This window comes from Metopolophium dirhodum, chromosome 5 (genome assembly GCF_019925205.1).
Source record: "Metopolophium dirhodum isolate CAU chromosome 5, ASM1992520v1, whole genome shotgun sequence".
Lineage (NCBI taxonomy): Eukaryota > Metazoa > Arthropoda > Insecta > Hemiptera > Aphididae > Metopolophium > Metopolophium dirhodum.
This window is the reverse complement of record NC_083564.1, coordinates 27,489,174-27,516,582: the sequence shown is the minus strand read 5'-3', so window position 1 is coordinate 27,516,582 and position 27,409 is coordinate 27,489,174. Positions and strand designations below refer to the sequence as shown.

Here is a 27,409-nt window from a genome sequence, read left to right as displayed (position 1 = left end):
GGTTGTTCGGCGGCATCGCTCCCTCTAGCGCGCGCCGTACGATCGTCTCGTCGCCGTCGTCGTCTCGCGCGCCGGTGGTATTTCATTTGGTTTTTTTACATTTCATTTTTCTGTCCCGTCTTTGCCGCCCGCCACCGCCTCCGCGCGCACCGCTCATTCCGGTTCTCTATGGCGGAGGAGAGCGCGCGCGCGCGCGCGCGCTTGCCGGGTTTTTTTTCGTCGCCCCTTACCACCACGCCCCACCTCCTCTTCACCTCCGACGTTTATTACGTACGCCGTCGGCCAGTCGCACACGCACCGTCGTCTCCCCCGAATGTACTGTAGCCACCGCCACCGCAGTCGCCGCCGCCGCCGCCGTCGTCGTCGCAGCCGGTGTTTACTGTACGGTGCCGTTCACGAGCGTGTGTTGTATTATCGGCAGCCGCCGCCGCGGAGCTTTTCGAGTCTCTGACGACGCGCCGCCGGGTAATCGCGATCATTCTCAATTTAAATTTTTCATCTCACCTGCACAGTTCGCGTGACCTGTCATCTTATCAGTAATTGTAAAAAACAAAATAATAACAACAAAGTTGATACGTGAAAACAAATATTTGTATTTTGTATTTTTGTGTATATCCTCGGTTCACTGTAGAGTTGTACTCGTCCCGGTCATGAGGACCGCCGACGTCCACGGGATTACCGGACACATTTCTACACGGTAATATCGATAATATGCACACATAATAATAAATAATTATAATAATAATAATATGTCTATTGTACGTCTGACGTCGACGATCGCTGCGAGGTGGCGCGTATCGAAATTCAAAATTTGTCTCGTCCGCGTAACAAATAACAATACGATTTTTTATTTGATTTTTTAAATTTCCGTATGCAGTGTGTACACTGCAGCGCTATCACCGTGTAGGGCTACACTGCGCGCGCGCCGTTTTCCCTCGCAACAAACAGCAGCTGCTATCAAGTATCAACATTCAACACGACAATAATATTAGTGACAACAGTCGGTTGAAGTCGAGCAACTTACCACTTAAAGGCTAAAGCTCCGCTTTTTATCACTGTTTTTTTGTTTTACTTAATGCGTTAATGATTAAAAATTTCAATAATTCTAATAATTATTACTTTCGGTTTGGTTTTCAAAACGGTTTTTATTTTTGTTTTTGTAAGGCGCGTGTGATATTTGCCGGCAGGCGTCAGTGCAATGGACCCGGGCGGTGGTGTCAACAAGATGGAGTGTGACGATGATTCGTTTTTCGTTCAGAAAATGAGAAGACTCAGCTTCGACGCTGACAGAGCGATACCATCATTGGTCATCGCCAGCGCACCGTCGCCGCCCGACAGTCGCCGGTCTTTTTCGCCTGAGATTGGTGTTGACTCTTCGACACCGTTCCTCAAACCACGGGCCCTGCACAAGGTGCGCCTCAGGGGCCAGTCACCATTGAGCGACACCAGCAGTGAATCTACGCGTTCTAACAAGTTTCGGTTGTCGGTCAATCCCTTCACACCAACTGGCATTGAAATATTAAAAAACAAACATCGGAAAAGACTGTGCACTGTAAAACAGAACATAAGTTTCTCCAGTTCTGAAGATCATTCAAGTCATGACAGCAACAGTAGTTTTTCCACTCCGCCTGACAATAAAACGTCTCCTTCGGTCGATCCTTCCATCAGAGATCTTATGAATGAAGGCGAAGTGACCAATGTCAGTATTTATGATTTGCAGACTTCTCGTTTCAATGAAGAGTTCAGAATGGATGATTTTATTGCTACTGGTGCGTTTGGTGAGGTATACAAGTGTACAAATTTATTAGATGGAATCACATATGCTATCAAAAAGACCAAAAAGACAATTTACAAAAGCCAAGAATACTTTATTCGTAAAGAAGTTTATGCACACTCTGTAATTGGACGACATCCAAACATAGTCTCGTATTTCACAGCTTGGCATGAGAGAGGTCATATTTATATTCAAACAGAGTTTTGTAACGATGGAACCCTAGAGCGTATGATTCATGAATCTGACCATGTGTTTTGTGATAGTGCTTTAAGGCGATTGCTATGTCATGTATGTAAAGGTTTAGCTCATATTCATTCTAAAAAGCTTGCACATTTAGACATTAAAGCTGCCAACATTTTAATATGCCATACTGATGGTGCATTGTGGTTTGCTGAAGATTTAGATGATGATGAAACAGTTGACAAAGATATTGTGTATAAAATTGGAGACTTTGGACATACAATATGTGTTGAAGATGTTCGAACTATTGAAGATGGAGATTGTCGGTATTTACCCAAAGAACTATTACGTGATGATTATTCTCAGTTACAGAAAGCTGATGTATTTTCAACTGCGCTTACTGTGTATGAGGCAGCAACTAAAAAAGATTTACCTAAAAATGGACCAGAATGGCACCGATTAAGGGATGGTGAATTTTCATTGCCTCAAACTCCAGTTTTTAGTACTGGTCTTGAGAAAATGCTTAAAAAAATGGTTGACTTGGATCCTAAAAATAGGCCGAATGCATCTACAGTGGTTAATCTTTTACTTGATAGAGGAATGGCTGCTGTAAAACAACAACAAGACGAAATGGAAGTATGGAAGTTGAGTTCTAAGTTCCTTGCACCTTGTTACTCTGTTGAAACACAAACACCATCAAGAACAACAATTGGGCAGAGAAGATATGAAAATTCAAAACTGTATCGAACAAGAAAAGAACGAATTAAACGATTGGTCGGTAGAAAAATGAGCAGATCATGTAGTACTCCTAATGTTTAACTATAAACCATAATGTAATTTATTTAATTTATGTATTTGTTTTTTTTTTTCTCTATTTGATTGAAGTAATTATTTCAGAAGTATTGTAAGAATGATTTATGTATTAATTTGCTCCCTTCACTTTTTTTTTTATAATTTTTATAGCATTATTGTATTTTATAACTCTGTGATAAGACGTGAAAATTATTTTCAAATGTATTAAGTACCTCATTAGTAATTATAAAAGAATTAGAAGTCCAAAAACTACAAAGGATTTTAATGCCTAAAAATAATATTTATAATGTATTGTCAATTTATAATTTAATTATTACTTAATTTTTCAATTATCTTTATTTTTATTTGCAAGTATAATTAACATTAAGATGGACAATTTAATTTAAAAATTTCTGTTACAAAAAAATAGTAATAAGTACTTATTTTTTTATTATTATTTGTTAATATATTTTCTTGTTCTAAATGTGATTTTGTTTTTTCTTAGATATGTATGTTCAATATTGGTAATATTTGTGTATAAATTATATAGGTACATTTACAAAATATAACATCACATTTACCTATACCTACCTAATTGATTTTGCTTTAAAATATAATTAGGTATTCAGCTTATATTCTATGTATTTATTTTATTTTTTTTCTATCGAACTAAAAGTAAGTTTCATTATAATATCGCTCAAAGCATAATTAAAAAAAGTAGGTACTAACTACTTACCTACCTAATAAAAGTATAAACAATATTAATAAAATTTAATTTAAAAAATAATTCACATGGAAAAATGTATTAAAGGATATTATGTTCTAGATTAAATATCACAGTGACACTACTGTACAATACAACTTAGAATCAAAAGTTTACAAACAATATGTAAATTAAAAATGATACCAGGCAAACAGTATTTTTCTATTAATTGATCTATAATACAACTTGATATGAATTAATGGAATCTATCATCTGCTTATATACATATTGGCTATCAAGTATATTTAGGGCTGTTCTTACAATGTCCGGTAAAGTGTCGATTAATGCTAACCGACTGATAACAGATTTTATTACCAGCTGAATTTGGCACGTTAAGTGTCAGTTAACTTTAACCGGACATTGTATGAACGAATAAGCTAAGTTAATACTATTTCAAATTAATTTTAAATACATATTTTATACTTCACAATTTTACAAAAATATTTACTATTAAAGATTTTAAAGAATTCAAATAAAATGTGTTTAGCTTTTAAATCCTATAGTAGCTTGTTTTTATATTATACTGATAGGTGAAAATAAAAATAAAATTGAACATTATTATATACCTAACTATCTAAGAAAAGATATTTCGTTAAATAAAAAATAATATTTAAGGTCAGTTTGTTCTAAAGTGTTTATTTAGTTGATTGATCTATATTTACACAAGTAAACCACTATAAGATATGAAGCATTGGCAGAGTGGAGGTAATCACTAGAGAATTGCAACTGTCTTTCAAACCATTGTCTATTTTTTAAATCTGACCAGTTTTGTAATAGTACCTGAAACATAAATATTAATTATTATTACTGGATCTCACATTTTCCCATATGAAAGTATCTACTTAATAGAAGAAATATTTTTCAAACTAGAGACCTATATGGGTAACAGGTTAGCATAGCAGGTACTAGGTACATCATTATTTTAATTTTGAAATAATATCAGAAGGCTCTGTTTAACCATTACTACTACAAACATAGTGCCTACCTAATATCTTGTATAATGTACAAGACACAAGAACAAAAATATATTTTACAGTATTTTTTTGATAAATAATAGGTAGGTATCCAAATATCTTATCTCTAAAATTCATATTTTATATTTTACAATAAATAATAATTGGTAAATGATTAGTTGTATTCTGACTTAGCTTTTGTATTTTATGTATTTTGTAACTAAAATACTAAATATATTAAATATATATATGCATTTTATTTCTTACGCCACAGATTAATAACACCTATAAATTGTATATGCCACTGATTTTTTTGTAATTTTTCAATACCTACCAAACCAAATGTCTTTAATATTAGGTGTAACTGATTTATTTTTTTAATAATAATATTAAAGGTACCTAATCAATTAATTACTATTTTACCTATAGGCTATGATTATACTACAAATCTTCTGTTAAGATTATTATTTTCTATTAGCTAGGTATAAGACCTTGTGAGTTAAGAGTTTTTAAAAATATTTGACTAGCAAAAACTTTTTGCTACAATTATTAAAACATTTTTGTAAATTTGTAATAATAGTTGTTATTTTTAATTTGTTTAGGAAGTGATGACGGGGATATTATGGCAATCAATTTCTCAGCATCATTTGCAGCATGTCTGGCAGCAGGCCTCAAAGTTCCTCGGAATTTTATGTACTGCATTGCCCAAGGTAAATTAAATACCTAATATTCAATTAAATTGAATTTTAAATAACTAATTCTGTTTTTCAAATTTTGGGTAAGTACCCCGGTAAGTACCTACTTACCAGCTATCACGCGTAAGTTATTACGTTTATTTTTTTAGTAAATTTTCATTAAGTACTTGGTATAATTGAGAAGGTAGTAAGGTACTTACTATATTTTTAATTAGTACCTATAGTGAATATGGATCGTAACATTATTAACATACCTATTAATGCTATTATAGAAGTATTTTTTTCCATACTTGAACCAATTGAACTTTGAAGCAGAAATAATAAATAAATATGTGGTTTTGTTTTTAATATTACTAATAGTGGGTAAGTTACCCTAAAATAACAATATAGTTTTAAATGTACCAACTCTATATGACTCAAACTTTGTCCAATTAGTTATTTAATATTCCGTGTATGGTGTTCAAAATTTATCTTAACTTTTCTGTTGCCTGGAATAAAAATTCTGATTCGCAGCAGTATATTATCAGGTAGGCAATCTAAAGTATCAAAGTTATACCAAGTTTATTTTGATATAATACGGTGGATTAATATAATCAATTAATATATAATCCTAACCTAACCTAACCGTACTAAAATCCGATTAATAAAAAAAAACCAAATTTAACCCTTTTTAAATTAGCCAATCTTCTTCCCAGAGATCTGCACGCTAACATTCATTTATATATAATATAGATGATCCTGCGCACTTCGTGGCCCATAAAAAACTACAAAAAGATTGTGATTGTTCAACTCTTTTTTGGTGTAACTCACTGCAGTAAGTGCTTATACCTGATCCGATTAACCAATTTACAACCATTTATAAACAAATATTTCCATCGTAAATCTCAAAATCCCTGTTTGAGCACTTCTATTAATTGGTGGTAGCGTGATGTTATATAGCCTATAGCCTTCCTCGATGAATGGACTATCCAACAAAAAAAATATTTTTCAATTCGAACCAGTAGTTCCTGAGATTAGCGCGTTCAAACACAAATTATACAGCTTTATACATTGGTATAGATTTGTTTAGTTTTAGATTCTAAGCGAAGCAATGAATGTATTGATTTTACAATGGTGTGTGTTTTTTTTGGTTTTTTTATTTTTTATTTTTTTTTTTTTGTGTCTATCATCACCTTTTAGGACAGTAAAAGTGCTTGGATTTGCTTCAACAGTAACTTTTCTGATAGGAAAACTTTGAGGGGTCAAAAGTAAAAATTTCTTAGTAGTTTTCAAAAGCGACGTGAAAAACAAAAGAAAAATTAAGGAAAAACGGGAATTTTTACGCAAATACTGAATGTTTATATTAGCATTTTCTATACACCATAACATTTTATGGTTATAATATTTTGAGCTGTTTACGGACATTTTCAGTTTCCATTTTTTTTTTTTTTCTATAAATATCAATAAAATTTTATTTGTTGGTTAAAAAAGCTTGAAAATGTAATAGAAGGCTCCTAGGTTATTGTTTCAAAGGCTTCTTATTATTTTGGAAATTTATAAAATGTAGAATATAGAATGTAGATATTTTAACATATACATTTAATCCATAAGTTATAATCCAAGATAAAGAAAATTTTTTTATCATGTTATAATCTATATAATATTACAATTTTCAGTACATAATTACATTTTTGTTTCATTGTATTTTTTCTGCACCGCTAGGTACATATTAAGTTTTGGTTGTAACAAATATTAAAAATGTATAATATTGTTATATTGTAAATTAAATATTGTTCTTTTACATAAAGGTTTTTATATTGCAAGTAGCATAACAGATACCTAATTTAGATTTGTTAATAAATAATAATTCATACATGTTATTATTATCAATATCATTTATTCTAAACCGGGAACTTAGAAATATTGACCACAGATTTTAGTTTTAAATACACCATTAAGAAATGCTTCTAAAACTATTACTTGTTTAGTTTAAAATTGAAAATGTTTCATTTTTAAGTTAAAATTGCTTAAATTATTCGTGGTAAATAATTTATTGATCAAGTATATTGCGAACGGCTTTGTAAATGGTTGGTCCTCACAATACTGTGTGAGTGTGCTTGATTTTTCGTATAAAAAATACTAATTTTGGTCATCTCCCTGAAATAGGCGTATTTTTTTCATTTTCCCCGGGTGTTAAAAAACTTAGATCCAGCCCTGGTTAGGCTATACATAATATTGTATTTTAAAATTAAAAGCATTATTTCAACGAGTGTCCAAGATTAGGATTGTCTATTGTGTTGTTTTTATTACACCCATACCTGTAGGCTGTAACTTGCGGTTATATAGGTAATAGGTATTAGATACCTGTTGTTATATACCTACCTATACCGTCCTGTAACCTGTTAAAATGTTCAATGTATAATATGAAAACCACACCACTATGCTACAGGTTGTAACAAGAACTGATAAAAAAAATAAATTATGGTAGGTACCTACTTAAATATATGGTAAAACTTGTGAAAATTATATGGTTAATAAATAATTTAAGAAATATAATCATGTCAGGAAATTCCCAAAAATTAAATTTTGAAACGAGGTTATTACGTTCCATATTAATTTACTCAAAAATATATTGATACTTTAAAAAATGTTTATGCATTTTTATGAATTCTCAACTCAAAATAATTTGCTAGTTTTTGTGATTTTTCCGTATTTTGTCAAGATTTGAACTTGAAATGTGTATAAAAAAAAAACTGTGACTAAGGATTTTTAATATTTTTCAAATGTCATTGTAACAATATAGTAGGAGCCTTGTATTAAATTTGCTAGCTATTTTACCCAACAAATAAAGTTTTATTGACATTCATAGAAAAAAAGACTAATAAAATTGGAAACTAAAAATGCTCCTATAAACAGTTCAAAACAAATCAAAATATTTTGAAATTGTATCGTGTATAGAAAACGCGAATACAAACAACCAGTCAAAATGTCATGTATAAACGTTCATTTATTTTAGAGTTACACCAAAAACCAAAATCGATTTTGTCAAAAACCGATATTGCGTAAAAATTCCCGTTCCTTAATTTTTAATAATAATTTAAGTTTTAAAAGCTATAGTTGGGCTAGAACTCTGGAACAGTAGTTATGTTCTATACTTCTATATGGTTGTATAACAGAATCGTATACAGAATAGATTAAATCATTCCGTGGTTGTAGTCTATAAGTCTGTTTCTCTGTTGTACCTTACATAATATCTTTAACCATGGTCTGTACTCCATACATAGTTTGTATATTGACTATGCGTGATTATAATGTAGCTTTGATCAGTTTGATCATAATATATATTATACTATATTATGATCGAAGCTATACAGACTTTAGAGTGTACATCACGAAGACTAGAATATTGATATAGAAATATATCACAATATTCTAGTCTTCATGGTCTTCAAAATCTGTCTTCATAATTGAGGCGTTGACATGGAAAAGGTACTAAGTCATAAAAACCAAATTTTACAGGAGAAGGAAAAAACTGATTTTAGCATATTGTATGATTTACAACCAGTGCCATCTTGTGTTCAACGTAATTATTAATATTTAAAGAAATTTGAGTTAGTTCTTTTTCCAGGCCATTGGCATATGTATTTAGTACCTTTTCAACGAAAAAACGAAAAATTGATTTTTTTTGACTTAGTACCTTTTCCATGTCAACGCCTCAATTATTATATAAGGATTGATTACAATTACGGGTATAGATAATATTATCTAATATCTATAGCCGTGGCCCGTGATTACAATGACATTATTTTCATCAACAAAAATGAACATGAAAAATTGAAAATTAAAATAATAAAATAAAATAAACTTATTGTTAATTTGTTCGTATGAATATTGGTTTTTTTTTATGTTCGTACAAATCCGAATGTCTGGGTTAGCAATAAATAAATTATAATTAAATAATTAATACAATAAACAATAACACGACTGAGGCAGCGATACCATATGACGATGTCATATTGTGCATTTGTGCTGCTATCTAAAATCTAAATGTGGCCGTGATCATATGTTTAAACGGCAACGTTGTATTCGAACTACGTAAAACCGGAAAAAGAGAAGAAATAAGAAAAAAATATCCAATATTTTGTGATAAAAAAATGTGCTTTTTATCAGTTATTTAGTATTTTTTTTCCTCAGCACGTTTCCTTTTTTTCGGTTTTATTTTTGTATTTATTTAACTCGATCGTCAATACAAAATTATTCGTTGTAGGCACATTATCGTGCGGTTTATTAGACACCTTTATATTATTTTCTTAATTTAATGTATAATACCAATGATCATCAATTCGCAGGAAACACCCAAACCTGATGAAGGTATTTTACACAATTGAGTGGGAAGGTTCGGCGTGACTAATTTGGTCGACCTGCTTGCTGTTGTGACTCACTTAAACGTGCATACGCGATTTTGAGTGTGTATTCTATTTTTCTTTTGTAGAGAATGGTGCTCCATATGTTATATACAACAAAGATGGCCACCACCAACAAGGGCCAAACAGCAGTAATGGTCAGTGGGGTCCAGGGCCTTCACAAAACGGTTACCCAGCTCTTGTATCATCTCAACATGAACCAGCTGAACAATCGACTGAACAGGCATCTCAATCAACGATTGCTTCACCTTTACCATCACCATACCCTAATACCAATCATTCAATTCAAGGTAGGTAGACCATGTAGTTTATCCAATACAAATATAACTTTATTTAAATATCTTGAATAGGTTCTGGAAATGGTGGAGAAGATGAAACACCACCAGAAGACAATGTTGTTGAATCTGATCGAACCCAACCAGGCCATTATGGTCCGGCCGACCCTTCCAATTACTATTCAGGTGTAAGAGGAGGCCCTCCACATATGTTGAGTCCATCAAGTTTCATGTCCTATTTAAAACAGCCTGGTGTCATGTTAACTCCGTTAAATCCAGCAGAAGCATCTGGTGATTTCCCTAATATGCCAGACCTTATTCACCAACAACAAGAAGCATCAGGGAAAAAGGGTTCTGATCTGCGTCTATTCAAATGTCTTTCATGTGGCAAAGACTTTAAACAAAAGGCTACGCTAATGCAACACGAGCGCATTCATACTGATTCAAGACCATTTGTGTGCAGTGATTGCGGTAAACGGTTTCGTCAACAGTCTCATCTTACGCAGCATGTTCGTATCCATGCTAATGAAAAACCATTTGTATGTGTTTACTGTGAGCGAACCTTCAGACAGCGAGCAATTCTCAACCAGCATCTACGGATTCATTCGGGTGAGAAACCGTACGGGTGTGGAGACTGCGGCAAGGCGTTTCGGCAGAAAGCCATCCTGAACCAGCACGTCCGCACTCACCAAGGCGAGCACTCTCATTCCTCGTTAAATAGTAGTGATTCCTCAAGTTCACCTCCGCCCTCGCAACTTCACAATAATTTAAACGCTTTTCTCAAGTCTTCAGCTGAAGCGTTTAGAATGAAATACTACCCGAACTTAAGCGATAGCGCACAAGACGAACAACACTTGAACAACTCTAATTTTAGAAATGTTGCTTCTAGATTGCTTCAAAACAATCTTAAAATTAAGCATTCAAATTCTTCTTCCTATAATTCTTCATCCAACAGCCCTAAAACTTCTCTTAATTTATTTGATATACCATCAAGATCTTACCCTAGAACTATTGTTAGGACAAATATTGCTCATATCAGAAATGAAGAAAGTCTCCCTTTGAGAGTTGTAACTGAAATTGAAAAAAAATAAATTCTGACCCATGTTAGGTCAATACATGCAAAAAATCCTAAATTAAGTACTGTTTTCAGGATGGCTTGCAAAAAAAGTTTCTCTGCATCCGTATGATAAAATATTATGCTACCTATTATAATTGCTGTTTACTAATACACGTTTTACTGCCTATTGTCACTATTTCTCAACGTATTAACATTTTTTTTTTTAATTAATCAGATGTTATGTGCTTTTTTAATAATGGAGTGATATTTTAAACCACGCCTGATCTGTTTTGATAAAATGATAAGTTAACTTGATCAACATCCTTAAAAATGTTCTTATTATTATAACTGTTTTTTTTTTCAATATTTTTTAATATAATTTGTAACATTATATTTTTCTTGTAAATATAACAAAAGATATTAATTATTTTATGAATAATTAATATCTAGTATTATTTAGATTGTCTATTGAGAGTTAATTATTATGTACGATAAACAATTTAAATAAAATTAAATTAAACGTGGAAAATGATAACAATAGGCCTGAATATATTTTATTTTCAGTTAAAATTTATTTTCCACTTATTGTTAGTATTAAATTTATAGTTAATTCGTTAACTTAATTTACATATTTTGTCTTATTTATGTTTTTTTTAAAATTATTTTATCCTTATAATATATTAAATAGGTATATTTCCTTTTGTGTTATTCCTTTTAATATGTACAGTTTTATAATTGAAAGACAAATATAAAATGAAATCCTAAATGGTACCTATTCCTTATTATTAATGTCGAGCACAACTTGAAAAACAAGAAACATCGTTTATAAAACTTATTCATTGAAGTGATGAGTTTTAATGGTATTATTGTGTTGTCTGTCTGGTGGCTTCAATCCGGTTCGGAGCGGCATGTTCTTTTAAATTAGTTACGCTACACATGGATTATTGGTGACAACGTCCAAGGAGAAAATGTCGCTCCGCTCAAGGAAGGTGAGATAAAGCTCCATTCGGCAACACAGGAGTTTTATGTCTACAAAATTAAACTTTTAATTTAGTTAACTATTTTAAGTTAAATGAAGAATATAAAGTTTAAACCATTATAATTGTGTGACTTTTTTCTTTCGTTTATAACAAGTAGACATAGAACTGTTGAATATTTTACATTGTATGAAATATTTTTTTATAATATCTTAAATTGAATTTATTATGATTTCATTTTTAATTAAACATTTTTGTGTTCGACAATCATTTAATTCCTTTTTAAATTTGTTGAGTTTCTAATATTAACACTTGAATATTTATTTTCAGTCCTAAAATTAAAATTTGAACACATCATTTTCTTTTCTTGACAGGCCTAAATGAGAATTCCTAATTCCTAAACTTTTAGAAGATTTGAAATAAATTTTTAAAAAATACTGAGGTTCTCATTTTTATGATATTTTTAATTTTTCTAGACGTTGGTCCACACTTAGTGTATAAAAATGGGCAACTTTGGCCACAAGATGTGCCATTGCCGCAATCTAAAAGTGGACAGTATGATTCAAATGATTCGTGTTTTTCTCCAGAAAATGCTCCTCAGTTTCCTGCATATTTTAAAGATGCCAAAGGTAACCAAAATTAATTGGCTTTTATTATTATAAATTAATATATGTATTCCTCTTTAGGTGTTGTGCATGAAATTTTTGGCCAGGCTGGTAAAAGTCTACCCGATGTAATCCAACATGGTCGCAGTGCTGGCATGCCACTTTATGTTCGTTGTCCAATTTGTAATAAAGAATTTAAACAGAAATCTACTTTACTTCAGCATGGTTGCATTCATATAGAATCTCGACCTTACCCATGTGTTGAGTGTGGTAAACGATTTCGACAACAATCACACCTCACCCAACATCTACGTATACATTCAAATGAAAAACCGTTTACGTGCATTTATTGTGGACGGAATTTCAGACAACGTACTATACTAAATCAACATTTACGTATACATACTGGTGAGAAACCATATAAATGTTTACAATGCGGCAAGGATTTCAGGCAAAAAGCCATCCTTGATCAACACACAAGAACTCACCAGGGAGAAAGGCCATTTTGCTGTCCAATGCCAAACTGTCGTCGTCGGTTTGGTACCGAACAGGAAGTTAAACGTCATATTGATAACCATATGAACCCTCATGCAAATAAGCGTAGATCCGATAGCGGTAAACCAGGCAGGCCACCACACTTAAATACTATACTCAATCAACCATCGGGCATTGTGAAACCAGAGTTATACTTCCCACAGTGCTATGCAATGCCATCACCTTTTGCAAACCACCATCATCCCCAACAAAGTTTTGTATCTTCTTCTCCGGTTAATCATGTTCCTCCACCTCCACCAGAATTTAAAGGTGCAACAGTAGTTAACAATACAACAGACTTTAAGTCACCTGCAAACCTTACAACTGCTGCACCAATAGCAGTTGTCCAATAAAAATTGAGTTAAAAAAAAAGTGTATGGTTACTTGTCAATTATGATTAGTACATAAAAGTGGTGAATGTGATATATTCTAAACTTTTGGAATGGATAATTTAATTATTTTTGTTAATGACAAAACAGATTAGTCCGTAAAACATTAGTTGGGAAGTTGTTTGTCAAAAAGACATAAACCCTTGCGTTACCATGTTGTTTTCTCTAAAATATTCTTAAACTAATACATGTTACCAATAAAATATAACACATAAAACATAATACTATGGTCGTGTCTGTTGTATATAGTCTTAACAGATTTAAATTAATGAAACATATTTAAATATTTTTCCCTTAACATTTTTAATTTTGTTATAGAATTTAAATTTTTGTTATTTTTCTTCATATTTTATGTTTTTTTTTTCGATAGACTAAATCTTACCTTACCTACTCAAAAAAATGTCTTACTATTGGATAAATATTATTATAATATTAAAATTAAAATTCAACTAACAATTTTATTATCCCACCATTCAAATAACTTAATGTTGAAAAATGTGGATAAATACTAAATAGATACCTATTTTTGTACTTTCTTCATTAATTCAAAAGTCATTCTAATTGAATAGGATAAAGTAAATTATATTCACAATACCATATTTCTGCTAATATTGTCAAATAATGTTTAAAATTATGAAGACTATATTAGTCTATTCTTTATTTCCAAAATTATTTATTATATGTACCATTTTGCTCATTAATTATTACATTAAGGTCAGTTTAATACCTACCTAATGGAATTAGTAAACTTGCTAACCATGTATGTATCTTTAAACCGAGAAAAATGTATACTATTCAGTGTTCTTTGTATGATCATATTTTTGTTTCCCGTTTAAACAAATGTTTTGTAAATATGATGAAAATAAATAGATTAAACAGACATTAAAATGTATATATTATTATGAATGTATACGTTTAAGAGGTTATAATTATTTTAAAAATAAGATTTTTTAATATTTATTATTTAAAATTAGAATAGCCCTATGATATAGGGAAATTTATTTATTTTTTTTACGTATCAAATTTGTTAAACCACAAGTTATGTGTTTTGTCTGAAAAAAATGCATATTATAATGAAAAATAAATTATGTGCTATTGTAATAGCAGTATTGTATAATGTAACATTCTTGTGAATCTTTTATTTTTATATTTAGTTGTTTCAAATGTGACAACAAAAAATATTTGTGATTCCAAAAAATGAAAATTATATTGTATAACCAATTGAAAATACAAATGAGCTTCTTCAACAATTTTATCTTCCTTTCCTATAATCAAAATACAAACTTTAAATTTAAACACCTAGCTTAAATGGCGTACCGATGGGTGGGGGGAGGGAGGATGTTTAAATCCCCCCCCCCCAGATAAAACAAAAGTCGAGATAATAATATTTTTAAAGAATTAAGTCTTATTCAGAGTTGTAGGTACCTATATAAAATTATTTTTCTATAAACTTTTCAATAAAATAAATAATTTATGTAATATTGTTTTAATATTGTTTTACAATATACTCAAGTAGTTACCTATTTTAGTATATTATTAATTGTTATCCAGATATTTATTAGTTGTTTATAAACATTTGTATAGAATATATTATAATATAATATCATATATCTCTGAGGTGCAACTACTTGGTCTCATGTCTTCATGTGTATTATTTGATTCTGTTAATTATTCATCTAATTTACTTAATTTGCTATATTGCTTTATCCTGAGTGATTCATCATCACCTAGTCGGAACCGCTGAAACTATGAGCATGAAATTTGGACAGTAGTTTTGTTTTGTGATGTTATACGTCTCAATATTATGTAGAAGCAAACATGCAGATTTAGTAATATATATTTTTGAAATTTTTCAAACCAGTGACTTAAACAGGGGTGTTAGTGTTTGTAACAACCTTCCCCGAGCCATATTTATGCTAAGAACACATTTAATAAGTGCTCCAGATATATTAAAAAAATATGTTGTCATATTATTTCATATTTAATAATATTATGAAGAGCATTTAAGATGATTTAAGATAATATAATGATCAATCATAATAAAATAATGAAGACTGATGACTGATGAGTACAATGGAGTGTGTGAAACCCCGCAAGTTATACTTAAATTTAAAACAACCCCCTGAAAATAAATTCTAGGTTCAAAGTTCAAAGTTCAAACTATAGGTATCAGAACTACGACGTCATTAAAATAAATAATAATGTGAGTACTTCATACTTATATTAATACTTTTGTAATTATATGATAAATTGTTAGTTGTTTTTTTTTATCCTAATAGCCGAAGTGGAGGATATTGGAAAGTGAATTTAGAATGGTTAACATTAAAATATTGTATAAAAATCATAAATTACATAAAAAAAAATTATTTTTTGTTGATATTAAAAGTATTTGTCAACAAATACCTTCCGTTCTTATACAACCTTCTCAATTCCAAATTGTTCCACAAACTACGGCCGTAATAATCCTATATACCGTATGATGTGCATAGCTAATGAACTAAGTGGATAAATAGTTAAAAGTAAAATGTTTGGACCAAAAGGATATCGCACCCCTCCCCCGCCCCTTAGAAGATAAATCAAATCCACTACTGGGGTAACGAACTACGGGTGTCCATGTGTGTCAAATGTTATGTTTTTCAAAAATGTAAGCATAATAAATATGGTGTATAACTAAAATTTGACAATATCGGCGTAAACGACTTACGAGTGTCATTTTAAAATTCTATCGATGCCATAGTTTCCATTATAACCGATAACCGGTTGGCGCCTGGCGACTTGCTTCCGACAGCCCAACTCACAACTACTACCTACCTATATAAATTAAAATAATGGCTAATGCGTAACATACAGTAACACAATAAAAATGTAACATTCAACACTACAATTTTAATAGCAAAAATAGCACGCAGTAAGCAGTACGTACAGCCCGTAGACCACGATATAAGATATAATTTATTAATTTTACATTTTATAAACAATATTGTTTATATAATATCATCGGCTACAAACTGCCAGTCGCAGGGGAGGGGGGGGGGGGCGTAGTGTGGTGTCGTGGTTGTATAATGTATTTGACTTATACTGAAGTAAAATTATTATTGTTAGGCAGTCTGGCAGTAAATTGTGTATTTGTAGTTTGTACCTGGCTCCATCTTATCATCAGCGTGGCATTAAGTTGTCACCAATGCAATTTAATTAAATATTTATTATTATATACAAACATATTACATAGGTACATAATTATTATGCCTATTGATTATACTAATACTAAATAGTAAATACGCTACTTATTACATCGTATAACATACGAACAAACAGAAACCATTATTTTAGAAGTTATAGCCATCCTAAGTTTGCGTTATTACGTTTATACGCTGCGCGCCACACTACTTTAATGCCACGTGAAGCGCCTAAAATTAATTTCAAATTTTTTTTGTACGTATTTTAATTTTGATTTGTTGTGTAAAACCACCTTGGGTAGGCCTCGGAATTAAACAAAGCTGTTATGGCCAGTCTGTTAAAGTCACATAAGTATATGTATATTATAGTGACTCCATTCACGTGGCATTAAGTATAGTGTTGCGTGCATGCGTATTAAACCTAAGATCGCAAACTTTGGATGGCTATAACTTCTAAAATAATGGTTTCCGCAATTTTTTTTTGCACCATCGTTCTTAACTCGTTGAAATACGTATATTTTGAAAAAAATTCCAAAAATGTGCTGGGTAGCTAAAGTGAATTTATGCCACGGTAATAACACGGACTATAATTATAATTATAACAATTATTATTATAGTATTATACCCTGTGCCCTGAATAATAATAATAATATAATATAAAAATATATTTAAAAAGTTTTTACCTGCGACTACCTGTATGTTATCGTTGACCCTAATAATTTTATCATTTTATCTCGTGACAGCAGTCAGTGGTCACACTGAATCGTTGGCAGCAGTAATAAGTATAACTTGCAGTCATACACTCGGACGGTTCCATCGGCAGACCGAAGGGCGTCGAAAATAATAATATTCTTATTTTCGGAAATGCTTTGGCTCAATAACTTTTTATTCCATGCGTGTCACTACTGAATCAAAATGTAAAATATTGCTGACACACGTCCAGTCACCCACTACCAAGTTATTTACTATTTATCATTTTCGCCATGGCCCATTTGAATTATCCGTCCTCCGACGGGTTTATTTCTTTCTTTTCGCTTTTATGACAGTGAGCAGCTGACGAAAATCGTTCATAAACGTTACGCAGATATTGGATGAACGTCTTGCAGATTTTCGGCATTAATAATTCGCTAACGACGTTTCACCACGTTATAATTCGACGAATACGACATTAAAATAATAATTTAGAACGTCCGTCAACATTTTCTCAAAGACAACCGTAAGTATATATTCCGTATCGATCGGGTTGTATAATTTACTGATGAACTGTATAATATGAGTTTTCCGTTGACGTAATAATTTATTACGTTTTATCATTTTACTTTGATGGTATTATTTATAATATTTTAGTCTATGAATGGATGTCTGGTTGATGGTTGATCCATTTAACTGGCTGCAAGTGGCATAATTACCTGGAGGATTTAGGTGTCGTATCCCCCCTCTCATAGTCTCTTAACTAAATCTCTTTTTTTTAAGACTCACACCACTTTTATGTACTTAATTAACACTACAGTAGTATAATTTATAGAAATAATATTTAAAAAAAGCCCAATATCCTATGCTAGTTGCACATATAGAACATAACTCCGTAATTAACACTATTGAACAAATATTTTTATTTATTTTTCAAGAAGACGATTGATAATGTTCGTATGGGGGCAATGTATTATGGTACAAAAATAAACCACTGAGCACGTCAGCAACGTCGTAAATTATGTAATTATTTGTTTCCGTAATATTGGCATATTATACATAATATTATTTTATTACCACAATGTTTAGAGGGGCAGGGCCGTCCATTGTCTACCTCCCCCTGACACATTTTTTAATATTTAGTCTATAAATTTGACATTTGGTCGAGTTTTCGGCATCGTCAGTTTTTTATAGTAAGTATTTTTATTAGTCAAAAAATATTTGTATATATTTATATTTATAGCTTTTATTTGTATTTATAAGACTACATCGAATACTAAAAATAGACGAGTTTATCTACAATCGTCAATCAATGTGTTGACAAATTGCCATCGTGAAGCGCGACTGTACCCGTAGTCTGTTGATACTTTTTATCGGTATTGTAAATATTAGAATTTGAGCGGAGCGAAGAACGAATTGGTTTTACAATGATGTGTATTTTTAGATTCTGAGCTAAACGATGAATGTATTGATTTTATAATGATGTGTGTGTTTTTTTTTTTTGTGTCTGTCATCACCTTTTAGGAAAGTAAAAATGCGTGGATTTTCTACAACAGTAACTTTTCTGATAGGAAAGTGAATCTAGTTGGTACTTGGGGGGGGGGGGGGTAAAAAGTAAATATTTCCCAGTAGTTTTCAAAAGCGACGTGAAAAACAAAAAAAAAATTAAGGAAAAACAGGAATTTTAATACTGTTTTTGAGAAATTCGATTTTGGGTTTTAGTGTAACTCTAAAACAAATAACCGCAGGTACATGACTGAATGTTTATATTAGCAGTTTCTATACATCATAACATTTTGATTTATTTTGAGCTGTTTACGGACATTTTCAGTTTCCATTTTTTTTAGTTTTTTTTTCTTTAAAAATCAATAAAATTTTATTTGTTGGTTAAAAAAGCTTGAAAATTTAATAGAAGGCTCCTTAGGTTATTGTTTCAAAAGCAGATGAAAAAAATTAAAAATCCATATTCACAATTTTTTTTATAAGCATTAAAGTTCAAATATTGACAAAATACGTAAAAATTACGAAAATTTGAATATTATTTTGAGTTAAAAATTCATAAAAAAATGTTCTTTTTAAATGTAAGACTTGAAAATATAATACAAGATTATCCATAAGTTTGTCTACCTTTATCAAAAAAAATATGTTAACAAGAAAGGCAAATTAAATTTTTATGAGCGTTTGAAATTCATATTTTTACAACATTTGATATTCACTCGATTTCTCATGTAACGATATTCTTATTTTGTTGTACTTAAAAAACGAATGACTGTGGATACTTAAAAATTTCACTGAATGTTTAGATTAGCATTTTCTAGACACGATAAAATTTATAAAATAATTTGACTCTTTTTGAGCTGTTTACGGACATAGTCAGTTTTCAATTTTTTTAGTTTTTTTTTCTATAAATATCAATAAAATGTTATTTGTTGGGTAAAAATGCGTGAAAATTTAATGCAAGGCTCCTGATATAATCTTACAATAGCAGTTGAAAAATATTAAAAATACATAGGCACAATTTGTTTTTAAAAGCATTTAAAGTTCGAATTTTGACAAAATTTATCAAATTTAAAATTTAATAATTATTTTGTAATTGAAAATTTATAAAATGTTCAACTTTTATAGCTAAGGTTTGAAAATTTAAAACAAGGTTCCACGTAAATAGGTTATATATAAATTACTTTATTCACAATAATATCATCAAATATACTTGGTAATATCATAGACTGACTGACCGTTTTTACTCAGAATCGTTTTTCTTATACAATGATATTATATTATTGAATTCAAATTTAACATCATCCATTACAGTGACCCACTTGTCACCTACTGTACAGCAGAGCGACATCCACTTACCCACCTTTTTTTTTGTTTGTGTATCTTCACAAGGGGCAGTAAAAATGCTTCGATTTTCTACTTCTGCATCTTTTCTAGTAGGAAAGTGAAGCTAGTTGGTATTTTGTGGCGTCAAAGAAAACAAAATTGCCAGTTGTTTTCAAAAGCTTCAAGAAAAACTAAAAATAAATTAATGGAAAACTGTTTTTTTTATATGCAAAACCAGTTTTTAACAAAAACGATTTAGTTTTTTGGTGGTCTTTAAAAATAACCATAGATACATGAAATTTTAACCGAATGTTTATATTTGCATTAATTTCTATACACCTTACAATTTTCAAAATATTTTTCATTTATTTCAAAATTTTCTATTTGGGAAAATGCATCGTGATTCATGGGAGCTGTAAAACTGTAAAAGTATGATTACTTGTTAATATTTTTGTCGTCACTCGAAATAAAATTAGATGTAAAGCGAGAAAAAAAATGTTGTGTTGGTAAATTGATAGGTCTTCTCCCCAACCCATGAATTGTTCGGGACGGCCCTGCAGGACTTAAAGACACTTATAAATTATAATACACACAAGGGGTGGAGGGACGGAGGTATGTATAAAAATGTCATTCCATCACCCCAAAAACATGATCAAATTACGTCACAGCTTGCTATATTCATTTTTTAAAACATTTTTAAAAATCACAAACCTGAGTATATTGGCTATAAAGTTTTCACACTTGGTTATTTTCCGGGCGGGAATACAACATACCAGTATCAAAATATTTGACAATTTCCTAGAGTAAGAATCAATGCCCCAACTACACATTATCTACTATTATAAGTTATAACTAAAAATATTATTATAAATGGTAAATATTGTATATTATAATATATATATGTATACAGAGAGCGGCATAAGTTGGTTCCCGAAAAACTGCTTATTATTATTAAATTGAGGAGTCGACTTTTGCTAAATTCTGTATATAATATATGCAATTATGATATATTATAATATAATTATAATTTTTATTATGTTTTTTTACAATTCAATACACATATAATTTCACCTACCTACTGTCATTAATATATTATTGTAAATTGGAATATTATTTCGTAAATAAAATATTACTATTATTGTTATGGAGCGAAATTATGTAAAAAAAATTATACTTTTCGAGAAAATGAGTGGTAATGTGAAAATGTACAATGCTAAAATTATTGAATTTATAGATGTCAGCCAATGATAAGATTCGAAAACTTTGTCGAATATGTGGTGATGTTGGTTCCATAAATATATTTGGATCATTAGGACAGTCATTAGATTTATCTGAAAAGATAAATACACTATTGCCAATACATGTACGTACTTGTACATATTAAATATTTAATACCTATATTATTATTCAAAAGACATTTTATTGTACTGTTATTATGATATAATTAAATATATTAATATATATTAATGTATTATAAATAAACGGTTTTAATATAATACCTATTTAAGATTTTAAGGATTATAGTAGTAATAATAATTTTTTAATTTTTTAATTTGAATTGAAGATAGCACTTAACGACCGGCTTTCAATAATGGCTTGTGATGCTTGTGTCAATCAAATAACTACAATGAATCAAATAGTGGGAATAGCTATTCATACCAACGAGTTGATGATCAAACTACTAGAAAAAAAAGATAGTGTAAGAGATAAGCCATAACAGCAATGATTAAACTATAGTCCATAGTTAAATATAAATATATAATATAGATAGATTAATTTTTTTATTATTAACAAGTAGGTAATAAACTAATAACTAATAACTATATAATTATTATAACTCAGCTCAAGGGCGCCCGCAGGTGAAAATTCAGGGGGGGGGGGTAGCCTTAATTTTTATTAATAATCAAACACTTTTATAATGTATTATGTGTATTTAAAAAAAAATATTTAAACTTTAAAGGTAATTGTATAATATAGTATTACATTTTACACTTTTTTTTTACGTGGTACGAGGACCGGAGCGAGAACCGCGTTAGCATCACTTTCGCTCCGGCTTCAAACATTTAACACTTATAGTAACTAATTAAACACAAATTGCCACAAATTATAACGAAGTATATCTACTGTCTATAAATATCAATACATCTTTGTACCAAAAATGGTTTTTGGGATTTTGGGGTTTTTGGATATTTATTTTGGATATAATTGTAGCAGGAAAGCTAGGGGGGAGTGGTCCCCCCTGTGGGTGACCTTGCGGCTTATCTATTACAATAAAAATAAAAAAAACAATTATTATACGTAGTTTTAATAATATTCAATGCATTTTTGTATTCACTAATTGTGTACAGACTTTTCAAGAAAGGATGCTGAAACTTTGTCGTATCTGTGGAAATCCTGGATTGTTGCAAATTTATAATCAATTTAATGAAAATTCGCCGAACTTAGCTGATAAGATGAACTCATTTTTAACGCTTAAAGTAATTTTATCCTAACTTAAAATAATATACATTTATATACCATTGTATACTATCGGTGTTACTATTTTTCTTGTTATTAATTTATTATAGGTACCTATTTATAATCTATATTATAATATTATATATATACATTAATTTGATGAACATTTTTACCCTAATATCTATGTTAGTTTAGTTAAAAACTGATACCAATAATCTCGTTTCTAGGGTAGTCATATTTCTGACTTTAAGTTATGTGGTTCAATAGCGTAATTAGGAATTTGCCTTAGGGGGGATCAGTAGCGGATACGAATGATACGATGCCCCTTGGGTGACTTCTGGATCCGTTACTGGGGGAAGGGAGGGGGGAGGGGATAGACTTCTTACATACAAAATACTAAATAATAAATACTACATTTTCAAGTACAGTGGTCAGTGGTAGCTGGGAATACTATTTCATCAAAAATTCTAAAACTAATATGTAGGTACACACAATTATTACATTTTTCTTTAAAATTCTACACAATTTAGTACCTATACAATATTATAATAATATTAATATATTATTATTATTTTGTTTGTAATATAATATAATGTACTTACATAGTTTTTATTTTGTACGGTTTATAAAAGAAACTCTAATTTTCTTGTATATATAATGTATTATGAAGGCTCTGATCTATTCCCGTCACCCCCCCCCCCCCTTGATTACGCCCCTGATGGGAATATGTGACTGCATATCATAGACCTTATACTCTGTTGCATATTTATTTTTAGGTGTCCCCTGCTGATCAGCTATCACTGAAAATTTGTCAAAATTGTTTTAATCAAGTGGAAGATGTGTACCCTGTCATTGAATATTGTCATAACACTACACAACTAATGTCGATGATTGTTGGAAACGTACCACAGGATAATATGACAGTAAGAAGTTATTATATTCTAACTTATAAGTTATGAGGATGTTTCACCCGCATGTATATTACTATACCTACTATAACCTACCGTACTAACATTTTATATATTTTATTACTTGTTTTTAAATAGTTGACTAGTTATCTTAAGTATCATATTTATTTATTTGTTTTAATTTTACTAACTTTATCTATAACATTTCCCACGTTATCTAAAGTCGAATATGTCATATGCAAATAATAAATAACCCGCATGTATTGTCACCGTCTTCCGAGTGCGTAAAATAGCAATTCTCATTTAGCTTTGTTAGTTTTAATTTGAGTGTGAATTTACCTATTATAGTATTATCAAACAATAGGTAACAACGTATTCTGTGGTTTTTCGTTATTTTAATTTTGAAACGAGTTATGAGTATTTTTAATTTGTAATATTTTACATTCTTATATTTTATTTTGATTTAACTTTCTATTGCCCGGAACAAAATTTCTGATTCGCATCAGTACATTATCAGGTAGGCAACCTAACCTGCGGTAGATCAGGAACCCTGTGCTGTTTGTACGTAAGTGTATGATTTAGCTCTAAACTATCAAAGTTATACTAAGTTTGTCGTTTTTACTTAATTCCACCTACAGTGGATTAATATATAATCAATTTATACAAAATCCTATCCTAACCTAACCGTACTAAAATCCGATGAATAAAAAAAAAACAAATTTAACCTTTTGTAAATTAACCTATTTTCTTCCCAGAGGTCTAATCTACCCACAAACATTAATTTATATCTTATATATATAAAAATCTCGTGTGTATAATATATTTATCTAACTATATAAATACACAGACTATAACTATACAGACTAAACTCTGGAACTACTTATCAGATCTTTATATATATGTATATTGACAAAAGATAATACAAATCAACAAACATGCACGATTAACCAATAGCAACCAATAATATATTATACACCAGTGGATTTTCCTAAAATTGTCTTTCATATAAACTTTCTCCGTGAAATACTCTTACGTTTAAAAAAAAATCAAGAAGATCTGATAAGTAATTCCAGAGTATTTACAGACATTTTCATTTCACGTTTTAATAGTTAGGTATTATATTATAATTTATATTTAAAAAGTAAAGAAATAGTTTTTTTTTAAAATTATTATTATTATAATAGCTTAAAAAACCCACGGCAACCATTTATAAACAAAAATTTCCATCGGAAATCTCAAAATCTCCGTTTGAGCACCTCCCGGGTTTGGTCCTCTCCCTTTTTAAATTAGCTTATCTTTCAAGTTGGACCAAATTACACACAGTGAAAAAAAATTCATGAAGATCGGTCCAGTAGTTTCGGAGTTTATCCCGGACAAACATTGTGACACGAGATTTTGATATATATAAGATTAAATATCGTAAAACACTTCCAACAAACACAAGAATATGTTGTTACCATTAAGAGGAGGCCACACGGACATTATTGTGGTCTCCGTCTTACAAGGGTGTAACATAGACACATAGCAAATATACGCTCAGCAGATAACGTTTAGCTGTGTTAGTTTAAAAATTAGAGTGAATCGACCTATTATGAAACTTGATGGTAAGAACATTATCTGGTGGCGTCCTCTTAAGTTTAATAATAGTTAAATTTAAAACTCACTCTAATATTAAAACTAAATACTAACGAATAACGATGCTAAATGAGAACTGGGCCTCGCTACTGCCATCAACTTTAGCTGAAAAAACCTAAAGTATTGACAAAATTAAAGTTAGTTAATGTTGTCCTGACAATTTAAAAATTGTGATTTGAAAAATTATCAGATAATTTTCAAATCAATTGGTCTTGGTGGCTTGGTGGGGTAAGGGAAGCAACGAAGCATCATCACTTACGTCTTTGTTTGATCTATATAGACCGATTTTACAATTTCAAAAATCAATTTGCTATATTTGACTATTACGGGGTGCGTCCACGTCTTTTCGTTTGACCGATACGAATAATCGATTATAGGTCGCACTTAAACACTTAATTAAACATAATAAAATAATATGTTCTTTCACACAAGTAGACAACACACACAAACTACTAATTAGGTACATAGGAATCATAGGATTCATGTCATGTCTTATTCATTTAGGTGTCTACACTAATTATTTCGGAAAAATTCAACTTTTTAACTTAAATATTAATTTTTTCAAGTAATGACATCAAATTATATAAAAATAATATTTTAAATAAAGTTAAAAATGTTCGAAATAACGCGTGTACTCTTAAATGGATCATCTGATATAGTAGTATACCTACATACCCCACTTGCTTATATATTCCAACTAGTAATCATAATTTGGACAATAACTTCATAGTCAAAATTATAAAATTAAGAACGATTTTTCACCAACAGTCGAAAATTGAACAACTTTTAGCAAATGAGATTAGTTGTTGTCACATTGTCTTTTAAAATCAGATATGGGCAAATGGCCACATTGCCGCGCTACCACCCCCTGAAAAATGACGCCATTGCTATAATTATTTTAGTTTATATAGATAGATATTATTTGCATTTGTTTCAATATAACATAAACATTTAGTACACAGTTAATCGAAAAATAAATAATAATATTCTTTAAAACTATTACGTAAGTAGTAGGTATATTCTAATTATTTATTTTACAACATATATGTATGTATAGGTCGAAAATGCCTCGTTAGAAATCGCTGAAACCTTTCAAGACAATTTTATCGAATTTGATATTAATGAAGTAATAATCCAAGTGAGACCCTTAACTGTTAAAACATTAATATATTTAAGTATCATTCAACTAATAATATATTTTCTTAGGAAAATAACAATAAAGAAAATGAGTTTGGCAATATTATGAAGGAACATGATACTGAAAATATTATACATACGACTTTTAGAAGTACAAATCAAATACAATGTTTACGTTGTACAAATATTTTTACCTGTGGTGAGCATTATTATAATAAGAGTTTTTCCCTATTACAGTTTTATAGTATTTTATAACCTACTACTACTAATATAATACAACTAATTATTGTAAAATTATTTGTTTTTATTATATAGGTACAGAATTGAGACGCCATATTCTGTTGAACCATAACTTGAAAGACTTGGATTGTCATCATTGTTTTCGTCGCTGTTCCAATTTATTGGAATTTGAAAATCATGTAAAATTACATTTTAAAGCTGAACACCCTTACTATCCATGTGATTTATGTTTGATCAGCTTCAACAGTTTGGCAAGTCTTATACTCCACATTAAGACACATGACATACCACATTCCAAAGAGTGGGCACTTATTTACAACCTATCTGATAAATCTACATCTTTTAACTGTAAATATTGTAATAAGATTTTTATACATGAAGCATCAAGACAAATCCATGAGCGTATTCATTTTACATGCTTAATATGTGAGACATGCGGTAAACAATTGCCAAACAAGTCTCAGTTGAGTGTACATCAGCGTCAACATACCGGGGAAAGACCTTACCAGTGTATGAACTGTGGTTCTTCGTTTAAATGCTTGTCAACATTACGCCAACATGAAGTTGTACACTACGAAAAAAAATACAGCTGTGAAGTCTGTCTGCGTAAGTTTAGCCGGCCAGAAAAGGTTCGTATACACATGAGAGTACACACAGGGGAAAAGCCCTACAACTGTTTGATATGTCATAAAAATTATCAACAGAAAAACGATTTAAATCGTCATATAAAGAAGAAACATGAGGAGGATTATGCTATAAACAATATCAGACTAAATTTGTTTTAAAAATTTAATTACTCAATATTTAAAATAATCAAATTATTGGTTACAATTAATATTCTCATATATTTTTAATAATGTACATTTACTAATATTTTTATTTTTACTCTAGATAATTAATGTTCTTTTTATCATATATTAATTATTACACTAGCAATTCAATTAAT

At 30.3% G+C, this 27,409-nt stretch overlaps 3 protein-coding genes across 5 annotated transcripts; all 3 read left to right on the top strand.

Annotated features, from left to right (window-relative positions):
- The first annotated feature begins 31 nt into the window (after positions 1-31).
- On the top strand, positions 32-14,732 carry LOC132945921 (zinc finger protein 12-like). Of its 3 annotated transcripts, none has more exons than XM_061015744.1 (6): positions 32-697; positions 5,065-5,172; positions 9,629-9,850; positions 9,911-10,528; positions 12,346-12,498; positions 12,556-14,732. In XM_061015744.1, exons 2-6 carry the CDS (start codon positions 5,085-5,087, stop codon positions 13,359-13,361), a joined length of 1,887 nt encoding a protein of 628 aa, XP_060871727.1. In that variant the 5' UTR covers positions 32-697; positions 5,065-5,084; the 3' UTR covers positions 13,362-14,732. The 3 variants fall into 3 exon arrangements, with proteins under 3 accessions (XP_060871727.1, XP_060871730.1, XP_060871729.1); XM_061015747.1 differs by having other exon boundaries at positions 34-697; positions 9,911-10,444; positions 12,556-14,731; XM_061015746.1 differs by lacking the exons at positions 32-697; positions 5,065-5,172 and adding an exon at positions 8,868-9,507.
- LOC132945922 (wee1-like protein kinase) lies at positions 716-3,230 on the top strand. Its single transcript, XM_061015748.1, has one exon. It carries the CDS (start codon positions 1,199-1,201, stop codon positions 2,771-2,773), a length of 1,575 nt encoding a protein of 524 aa, XP_060871731.1. The 5' UTR covers positions 716-1,198; the 3' UTR covers positions 2,774-3,230.
- Positions 14,733-17,462: 2,730 nt separating the features above from the next.
- LOC132945923 (zinc finger protein 14-like) lies at positions 17,463-27,333 on the top strand. The gene is made up of 8 exons (XM_061015749.1): positions 17,463-17,789; positions 21,321-21,449; positions 21,651-21,785; positions 22,435-22,563; positions 23,320-23,466; positions 26,144-26,224; positions 26,293-26,422; positions 26,539-27,333. The coding sequence occupies exons 2-8, from the start codon at positions 21,321-21,323 to the stop codon at positions 27,246-27,248; spliced, it is 1,461 nt and encodes a 486-aa protein (XP_060871732.1). The 5' UTR covers positions 17,463-17,789; the 3' UTR covers positions 27,249-27,333.
- Positions 27,334-27,409: the final 76 nt, after the last annotated feature.

What these genes read in the sequence shown, in the direction of transcription:
- LOC132945923 (XM_061015749.1), top strand. Translation starts at nt 21,321, where the DNA reads ATGTCAGCCAATGATAAGATTCGAAAACTTTGTCGAATATGTGGTGAT. An exon ending in ACTCATTTTTAACGCTTAAA is followed by an intron (nt 22,564 to 23,319) that starts GTAATTTTATCC and finishes ATTTATTTTTAG; the next exon opens with GTGTCCCCTGCTGATCAGCT. An exon ending in TACAAATATTTTTACCTGTG is followed by an intron (nt 26,423 to 26,538) that starts GTGAGCATTATT and finishes TTTATTATATAG; the next exon opens with GTACAGAATTGAGACGCCAT.
- LOC132945921 (XM_061015744.1), top strand. Translation starts at nt 5,085, where the DNA reads ATGGCAATCAATTTCTCAGCATCATTTGCAGCATGTCTGGCAGCAGGC. An exon ending in TACCAATCATTCAATTCAAG is followed by an intron (nt 9,851 to 9,910) that starts GTAGGTAGACCA and finishes TATCTTGAATAG; the next exon opens with GTTCTGGAAATGGTGGAGAA. An exon ending in ATATTTTAAAGATGCCAAAG is followed by an intron (nt 12,499 to 12,555) that starts GTAACCAAAATT and finishes ATTCCTCTTTAG; the next exon opens with GTGTTGTGCATGAAATTTTT.
- LOC132945922 (XM_061015748.1), top strand. Translation starts at nt 1,199, where the DNA reads ATGGACCCGGGCGGTGGTGTCAACAAGATGGAGTGTGACGATGATTCG.